Source organism: Oenanthe melanoleuca, chromosome 3, assembly GCF_029582105.1.
Source record: "Oenanthe melanoleuca isolate GR-GAL-2019-014 chromosome 3, OMel1.0, whole genome shotgun sequence".
Classification (NCBI taxonomy): Eukaryota; Metazoa; Chordata; class Aves; order Passeriformes; family Muscicapidae; genus Oenanthe; species Oenanthe melanoleuca.
In genome coordinates, this window is record NC_079336.1 from 53,559,266 (window position 1) to 53,568,779 (window position 9,514).

Here is a 9,514-nt window from a genome sequence, read left to right on the forward strand (position 1 = left end):
CTCCTGAATAGATTTTGGAATACTGGTAAACTTGGGGTACAGTGGACAGCAGCAAGGTTAGATGCTCCAGGATGGACTCCCAATAGTGGCTGTTTCCATCCATCTCATCATAGCCTGTTTCTAGTGTATGTCTGCAACACCATGCTAAAATATCTGTCTTTGTTACCTAAGGACATAATTCAACTGTAAGGTGCTTTGTACACACCAGAGAGAAGTACCTTCACTTTCCTTGAGGCAGAGAAACTTGTTTTGGGGAAATGGGAACATTTGTATCATGAAAGAATTCCTACACTGATACACAACCACTCTTACCACACACAGTTGGAAGACCAAGTCGTATCTATGTACTTTGCCAAGTTGTATCCATGGCAAGACTTCCGTGGGTGCAGTTTGATGGAATAACCATCACACACCTAAGCAAAATTATCTTAGCTGATTGGCAGCTTGGATTTATTTTTAACTATTTTTTAAATCTTTCTAAAACTTGTGTTTTAAAATAAGACAGAGTTTATGGAAGTATTTTCAGGATTTTACTGCAAACCTATGGGTCTGGTCACAAAAAATATGATACATATAACCATGTTAATTATATTACATTACAATGATGGTATACATTACAAGTAAGTCAGTTTAAATATACATCTAGAGTTACAACTGAATGTACAGATCTTTACAATACATACAATCAGGAATGAAAATCCCTCAAACCCCAAGACCATAAATAATGCCCATTTTACATATGATAGATTTTAAACTAAAAGAATGAGGAGAAAAAAAAAAAAAAAAAACAAAAAAAACCAACAGCTTTGACCGACTGCAGCTGGGGCATTTTGGTCCATAAAAACCCTTTCTAAAAATAGAAATCTTTTTTCATAGCAGCAATGCTTTCTTCAAGCATTTGGATACAAGTAATTGTGAGCCCATTTCAATAATTTTAGTTGACAGTATAGATTTACAAAAGAAATTTCAAAATTACACTTAATTTATCTTCCAAATATGGAAGAAACAAACAATGCCCCACATTGTGGTATCCTGCAAGTGTCACACTGATGCTTTAAACTAAGTCCATCTGTAGTACGCAGACCACACGCATACCATTTGTTCACATAGTAAACCCACATAAATGAACTGAGAAACACACTCTGCAACAGGGAAAGCTTTGGAGCTCACAAGATCTCATCAGAAAAAAGGCACATTTCATAAAATCCTTATCACCTTCAGATAGATCTTCAGGCAAGGCTTTTCAAGCACGATTACAAAACCGATTGTTCTTACTCCTACAATCTGCCGTAGCAGTCAATGGCAGCAGTCATTCTGTTTTCTCTTTCCCAAGGAGACAGCACCACTTTGGGGGAAGAACAAATGGAAATGAAAAGCCTGTAAAGCTCATTTAGAGAGTGATGTGCTCTTCAAAAAAGCTTCCAGCAAACAGTGTAGTTGAAATTAAGGCTGCAAAGCTGCCATGGTGGAAATGTGCAAATTCTTTCAAGGTGACGGGTCAACTGGCAGTTCCACCAGAAGGCCAAACAAAAAATAAAAATAATAGTTGTTATTATTATTAAAAAAAGAATAAAAGAAAAATGTTCACAAGAAAGAGTCCACGGGTGGGGCATATGAGAAGCCCAAAAAAGCCTCAGCAGCTTCTTTGACGCTGGCGGTGATGAGGATGCTGTCTGGGGACTGGCCAATGGAGTTAGGGACTGGCTCATCTGTAAACTCCGGATCAAAGTGTCGAAGGTCACTGGGGCCACTCTGTGGAAAGAGCAGAAAAGGAATTTAGACCCAAATTCAATTCGGAGATAAGCACCCTTGTACAGAGACTCACAGTGTTATCGCCTCAGGCTCATTGTTTAGCAGCCTTTGACAGTTTTGACTTTTTTTGTATCCTGTTGCACATTCTCTCATTGAAAACAAGATGATTTGACTCAGCATGGCTACACCCCCACTTAGCTCATGCAACACAAGCTAAATGCAAACATGTCACTCTGCCACACAGCAATTTGCAGGGGAGGACTTTGATCTCCTAGTTTAAATTAAATTTATAAAATGCTCAGGAAACAATGGAGAACAACATCCACAACCTGATCCCTCACTTTATATGTTAGTATCTGACAAGCCAATTGTAACTCTGCCCTAGGGAAGCTACTTGCTGTCTAAACCTTAACATCCCCTTTGGTAAAATGGGGAGGCTGGGGATTATTATAAAATTGCCAAGCAAATGAAGCATGTGAGACAACAAAAATACCAGCTAAATTTAGATGGATTGTCAGCAGAAAGTCAATTACTACCTATTATTAACTTTGCTTGGACAGACACAGGGGAAGGAAAGTTCCCCAAACACAGCCATCCAGCCACTTGTCCCTGGCTCCTGGACACCATCCACAGACAAGGGGCAAAGAGACACTCTCCATGCACTCTATAATTAGAAGTGATACATACCACATTTGGGTTAAAAGGGGGTGTAATCTTCTTATTAATGAGATCATCCCAGTTAATTGGGGAGAAGAAGATGTGATTCTTAATCTCCATCTGTTAAGAGAGAGAAAAATAGATTCATTCAGACCCAAGCTAATGTAAGCAGTATGGCCCAGTCATCTTCCCACACTGCATGTGAACACTGGCCAGTTTGCACTTACAAAGTCCTCCTTGGCACCGAGTCTCTTTGTCCTGTCCTTCTGCAAGAGGCCTTCCAGGAGATGTCTAGCTGAGTTGGTAATATTTGGCTTCAGCTGCAAGGGTTTGTTCAAGATATTGTCGTACATTTCTGCGGTGTTCCTGCTGTAGAAGGGTGGCTGTGGGAAACAGAAAAGGGAGAGTTAATGATGCTGACAGGCAGGCATGGGGTTTCTTGTGGGGGAAGGTCAAATAAGCTAGTTTGATCTGTCATGAAAGATTTGTTGCTTACCAAGCCATAAAGCATCTCGTACAGGACTGCTCCAAGGCACCACCAGTCCACAGTCCGGTCATAGGGCTGCTTATGGAGAACTTCAGGAGCAAGATACTATGTAAGAGAAGGGAAAGAGCCATGTGAGCCATAGGGATCTTTACAATCAAGAAAGCCTCTCCATTCATGAATGAAAGCAGCTTACTGAATCCCAGCAATATCTAAGCTAAAGCAAAGCTACAAACAGGCAGATGGCTGGAGAGCTGCTCTCTCCTGCTCAGCAAGTGTCCTACATGTCCTCAGTGGTAGCCTTATATTAGAAGGGCCCAAAATGCCCCCTGCTCATGTAACCAGCCTTACATACATATAGGAGAAGTCAGTTTTCACTGATGGGAACAGCTCTTGCTGTTGCTCTGAGAGTGGGGGGCTGGGGGCTGGCCGTACATACCTCTGGTGTGCCACAGAAGGTGGAGGTTGTGCCATTGTGCTCTATGTTTTCTTTGCAGAGTCCAAAGTCAGTCAAGACAATGTGCCCCTGTGAATCAAGCAGGATGTTCTCTGGCTTCAAGTCTCTGTAGGAAGAGATGAAAGAAAATAAATGTTAGAGGAGGTGCAGTGAGAATATTTTAGGTGCAGCTGTTTACAGTTCACTAAGCCACAACAAAATATTAAAAGCAATTCCAAGGTCCTACTGAGCTGAATGTTTCAATCCTTATTTAACAAGGCACATGTCCTTTTATGTATAACAAACTGAACAAGATTGCTCACCTATAAACGATGTTCAGGGAGTGCAGATAGCCCAGTGCACTGGCAATTTCAGCAGCATAAAATCGTGCTCTCGGCTCCAGGAAGCAACGCTCCCTCTGGAGATGGTAGAACAACTACAGGAGACAGAGAGAACAAAGTTGTGTAAACGGCGCCAAAGCCTGTTAACAATGCACTTAATTAGACTCCACATATATAGCACAGGAGAACAATAGCAGGAAATGGCCTAACGATCCTTTGGTAGTTCAAAACTTGGCAGGCAGAAGTATTCAATCTAGTAACTTCTCCTGCACAGCTTTTTTTATATTTAAAAGGAAGGGTGAAAATGTCTATCCTACCACCATGCACATGATAGGAAATACTATTCAATTTTCTTACTGCTTACCTCTCCACCATTGATGTAGTCCAGGACAAAATACAACTTGTCTGCAGTTTGGAAGGAAAAGTGAAGCCCGACCAGGAAGGGGTGTTTCACATTTTTCAGCAAGACATTGCGCTCTGACATAATGTGCTTCTCCTGAAAACATCAGAAATCATCAATATTTAGTACACTTGCTTAGTAATTGCAGTAAAAATATTTTTGATGCACATTACAATAGCATTGTGACAGGCAGCTTACCTCCTTCTTCTTCAGGATTGCTTTTTTCTGCAGGACTTTAACAGCATAGAACTGCTCTTCTGCCTTATGCCGTGCAAGGAGGACCTGAAAGTGCATAAAATTGCAGAACTGAGCACTACTGAAATACAGAGCAACTTGTAAACACAACCAGCAACAAACCTTTATGTTAGCTGCTGAGACCTGCTACATCCCTCTAGATTCAATGTGTAAGCCCTTTGCCAGAAATGCCTGACACTCTTACCATTCTGGCAGATTAATCTAGCCCAAGGATACTAAGTCTAGTTTCTTTCTCTTCCAAAAGCAAAGTATATCTATTCTTCACAGCACTAGTGAACTGAATTCCCTGGCTCTTCTATGACTCATTTAAGTGCAGAGTCCCTGCTCCTGCTCCCTCTCCCCACACTGAGCAGCGGGATGTACTCAAGTTTGGTTTAAGTGACCACCATTTAGCAAAGGCAGTAAAAACCCCACTCTCTGGTATTTCATAGAAGAACTCAAGTGTAAATTAATTTAAATGAAAAAAAAAAAAATTTACGCTTACCTTCCCAAAACTGCCTTTTCCGATCACTTTTAAGAAATGAAAGTCTGATGGTTTGGCATGTGGATTGGATGATGGGCCAAGATTAATCTGCTGTGAAGGACTGGGCTAGAAAAATAAACAGATACCACATTCATTAAAACAGTTCAGCGGTAAGAGTCCCAACAATTTCTCTTTTTTAAAAACATAAGTGGAGTGACCTTGAAAATAAAGATTAACACTCTTATTGCCACTAAACTTGATCTCTAACAGATATCTTAAACTGAGAGGTACTGGTCAAGTAGAGTCTAACAACCATAGCTTACTTAGCAGTGGTTGTTGAAGTCTTGAACACATTCCATAATGAAATAACAACTCATAACACTTTTTAAACATTTCTTCTTCATGTTTGAAACATGCAAAAGTTTCAGTCTAACCCGATTACTCTTTCTTGTTTATATTAGTGTGCTATGACATGCACTAATGCAATAGTCATGCTGCTAATTTCACTACACTTCTATTAGTGGATGAATTGATGTTCTAAAAACGTCACACTGAGTAAAATCTACTTACCGGGGGAGAAGGATTAGCATTCATAAGTTCAGGCTCTTGAGGCTGAGAGATTTTCAAGATAGACTGAACTTCAGGGCTGCAAGGATAAGAGAGCACATGATTAGGAGAGTTACCAGGAGCAGCAGGCAGATTTTTCCGCCAGAGGGCAAGCACGTATCGCTGAAGAGGGAGATCTGGTTGCGCCTACTACAGAAGGCAACCAAAACAATCTATTTGACTTATGGAGTAAAATTTTTCTAGAGGCAGTAAGTCCCATCATACAAAGAAATTTAGTTATGCGCTAAGTACAGCATATAGTAGGGACTGGTCACTAGAGATCTCCAACTTATTTGTCCCAAATCCAACTCACGGAGATTGTTGCGAAGTGAGTAATACCTCAACAAGACAAATAAACTCTTCCGTAACAGTAATGCCGGAGGAATTACAGTAAACAAACATTATTTTTAAACTAGATCTCGCAATACCTAGTGATATTTGTGACTGAAATCCCCCCGAAATTTTTGATACTTACTGCTTGCATGCATAGGAGTTGGTGGCTATCTTCTGAATGAAGTCGTTTAGTCCCATTCTTCTCTGCTTCATGAAAGCTACAAAGAAAAAAAAAAGGAGAAACAAAATCGTTAAGCCGCCCTAACAGAAAAAACTACAGCCCCTCGAGCATCTTCGAAGAAGTCCCTACGCCGCTCACCGATGAGGATGGCCACCATCCCTCTCATCTTCGAATAAGTCAAGGTAGGACCAGACGCTTCAGCTGCTTTCACGGTCATTTTGAAGCGAGAGGGAGATAACCAGAGAGAGCACAGTACCACCAGCTCCTAGCACAGCACTGACTGAGCGAAGCACCCGGCGGCGTTTAAGTGGCGGCGGTGATGGGCGGGACTGGGGCGGGGCGGCGACAATCGCACCCCCCTGGCCGTCCTTTGGGGGGCAGCCAGTGGCCGCCTCGGGAATGCCGAGGGTGGGAGGGAAAGGCAGTCATCGCTGCCTTTACCGCCGCCCTGTCTCGGGCGCAACCCTCAGGGGAGCCCCCCCACAGAACCCCCGCAGCACCTTGCCTCAGGATGCCGAGCATCCACAGGCAAACGCATCAAATTCCTTTTTTTTTTTTTCCCTTGACAGCAAACTCCTGTAACCCCGGCTCCCTCTCTCCCCCTCCCCCCCTTTTTTTTATCCGGCCCTACTTATTTTACGGTTATATAAAGTTGAAATCTGGCCCTGTCTTTAGGACGACCACCTCTGCCGAAAGTGTGGGTGTCCCCCCACCACCACCCCCACAGCCTGCGTCCGCTCTCGGTCCCGCCGCACCGGCTGAGCGGTGATAAGGGGCGCTGATGTTTCCCTGAAGGAGCCGTAGTGACTCAGAAGAACAAAATTTCCTGCCCAGTTTTCAATAAAACAAACAACTCTCCGTTCTGTGCACTGCCCTGATCCTGGCTGGGATATAACTAAAAGGAAAAGGGAAAAAAAAATAATTAAAAAATAATAATAAAAAAAGAAAAAAAAAAAAGGTATTTTTTATTGCCAAAAATGGGGGGAAAAAAATAATCCGTTCCCTGAACTTGGAAGAGAGAGCAGAAATCTGCTTCTAGAAAAGGTGGGGAGATGACCGAGGCCTGGAGAAGTGCAGTAATGGAGGGGGGAAGAAAAAAGAAAAAAAAAAAAAAAAAGGGGAAGCAGCCCCGCTCTGCAGATTTTTACTGTACACGGTCATTTGGGAACACCGTGTACCCGGGATTTAATGGCTCAGTCGCTTCCTTGCGGGCGCGCCGGGGGCGCCCCAGGAGCGCTGGTGCATGCACGAAGGCCAAGGTGAAAGGATGCAGCCGGGCCCTCCTGCGAGGGAAGGCGCGGAGAGCGCTGCCCCGGCGGGGCGCATCCCCGCTCGCAGCCCTGGCGCGGGGCCGGGGGGCGCCGAGCTCCTGCGCCCTACGGGCGGCTGGAACTTTCCACCCGACGGGCTGTTGTTATTCACGCGCGTGTTTCGCCTCGCTGTCTGAACGAAGGGCGCTGGGTTGCGGCCAGAGGTTCCAGCTGCAACTTGCCCCCGTCCTCCCCCCGCCTGGAGACCGTCTTTTTACTCTTTATTTTTTTTGTCTGTACCCGCTGCTGCTGCCTCCCCCTACAACCACTGCCGGCCGCTGGGCGGCATCCCTTGGCAGATGCCTGGGCCCTCCGCCTCGGGGGGGGATGGCAAGCACGGCAGCCGTCAAAGGCAGCAGCTCACCTCCGCCAGCAAGACGGATGACCCGGAGAGACCCCTGCGAGCTGGGCACAGGTCTTTAAAAAGCGCTGCAAAGGCTTTATAGGGAAAAAGCAAAGAGGGAGGATTGCCGGCTCCGCTCCGAGTCTCCGGTGTCCTTCCCGGAGCAAGGGGCCCTTGCCCGGCCCCGTCGTCCCGGTGCGGGGAAGTGGAAGGTAGCCGGCGCCAGGGAAGGAAGCGGCGACGGGAGAAGCAAGGAAATGCGGACTCCAGCTGGCGGGGCTCTAGGTTCTCTCACTTGTGGCTTTCCTAACTCTGTTGCACACAGAAGTTGCCACTCTCATTGATGTAAGTGGAGAACAAAAACAAACAAACAAAAAATCCCACAATAAAGTATGGGATTCAAAAATATACTCAAAAAAAAAAAAAAAAAGCTTGATAGATTGAAAGGCAGACAGTTTTCTCTGCCCCTTCCTACTGTTTTCAGAGTACTACTGTTAAAAACCACTCGAGACCCACAGTTTGGCGGGTCACCAGAGTCCCCGTCCCCTGCCCGCTACCCCCTGGCATCTCCAGGCTACACGACGATGCCCCCCGGCCCGTTCCTGCCAGCTATACACAGAGACAAGCGGCTCCCAGCCCGCGGGCAGTCTCCGGCACAACCCACCCCGAGTTCTGCACAGCTTGCCAGAGCTGACACCCAGTGCCGTCCCTCCCGGCTCAGCCGCGGCCCCCCGCGCCGCCCGCCGGCTCCCCCGCTCCAGCCGGCTACACCAGCGCCAGCGCTCTCGTCCCCGCTCTGCGTCGCTCTCTTTGCACGGGCTGCTCTCGCCAAGTCACCTGGCCTCCGCTCGTACCGAGCGCTGCCTCGGCTGTCCCCCGCACGCACCCCGCCGCATCGCTGCCGGGAGGCTTCTTTTCCCCGCGGAGAAATTCTCCTGCCAGGGCGGAGCGGCGAACCCACCTTTCAGGGACGACTTCTCCTCCTTGCCCCTCATCTTGCTGCCTGCCGGGACCCCGAGCGCGGCGCGGCGGCGCGGCGGCTGTGGCTGCGCTCCCGCTCCCGGCCGCTGCTGCAATCCCGAATAACTCCCCTTCCTGGCCGGGCGGCCCGCGGGCAGGAGGGAGGCGGCGAGGGCGGCGAGGCCGGCCGGCGCTCCGGCTGACCCCTTTATGGACGCACTATCGAGGGCGGCTGACATGCGGGAGCGTTATAAAGTTCAGCACGGGCCGCCCCGCACACTCTGCCCCGTTGCAACATCACCCTCCAAATTACTGTAATCAGCGCGCACACAAACACACGCACGGGCGGAGCGGGGCGGGGGGGCCGCTCCGGCCCTCCCTGACCTGCCGGCCGCGGCCCAGCCCCACGGAAACTCGCGCTGCCCACGCTCCCCGCCCGGGGCGCGCTGCGAGCGGCCGCGCACCCACCGCGCCCCCTCCCCTGCCCTCCGGCACGGGCCACGGCGGGGCGGGGGCTGCCGCTGCTGCCCGCGGGGGGCGCGGGGCTGCGGCTACCGGCCGGGCTTCCCCGCCGGCCGGATAGCGCCGGGGCGGGACCGGCGCCCCGCTCCGACCTGGCACCCCGCGCCTTCCGCCGGCAGCGCCCCGGCGGCGCCCCCCGCCCGCGCCGCTCCGCTGCCCCGCCGCCCGCCGTCCGCCGCCGCCCGGCCCGGCGCCGCGCACCCCGGCCGCGCCCAGCGCGGGAAGCGTGTCCCTCCGGAGCGCCGGCACCCACCTGCCCGCTCCCGCACCCTCCCCGCGCTCCAGGGGCCTCGCAGCGGCGATGTTCTTAACGTGGAAGGGACGATGCCACCCAAGGGACACCAGGATATATTATTATTATTTTATTAGTTAAAACTAACGCAGCGTTTTAAGCTGATGGACTGGGTTCTCCAAAGCCCGGGGTGTCCCAAAGTTGCGTTTTAAAACTTTTCCTTACAACGAGGGCAGCCC

At 48.7% G+C, this 9,514-nt stretch overlaps 1 protein-coding gene across 2 annotated transcripts; it reads right to left on the bottom strand.

Annotated features, from left to right (window-relative positions):
• Positions 1-507: 507 nt before the first annotated feature.
• SGK1 (serum/glucocorticoid regulated kinase 1) lies at positions 508-8,939 on the bottom strand. 2 transcript variants are annotated; one of them, XM_056487245.1, is made up of 12 exons: positions 8,523-8,939; positions 5,870-5,945; positions 5,359-5,434; positions 4,810-4,914; positions 4,269-4,352; positions 4,035-4,166; positions 3,653-3,765; positions 3,333-3,456; positions 2,906-3,001; positions 2,637-2,792; positions 2,440-2,529; positions 508-1,752 (listed from the first exon to the last, which is right to left on the bottom strand). In XM_056487245.1, the coding sequence occupies exons 1-12, from the start codon at positions 8,758-8,760 to the stop codon at positions 1,585-1,587; spliced, it is 1,458 nt and encodes a 485-aa protein (XP_056343220.1). In that variant the 5' UTR covers positions 8,761-8,939; the 3' UTR covers positions 508-1,584. The 2 variants fall into 2 exon arrangements, with proteins under 2 accessions (XP_056343220.1, XP_056343221.1); XM_056487246.1 differs by lacking the exon at positions 8,523-8,939 and adding an exon at positions 6,047-7,651.
• Between the last annotated feature and the right edge of the window lie 575 nt (positions 8,940-9,514).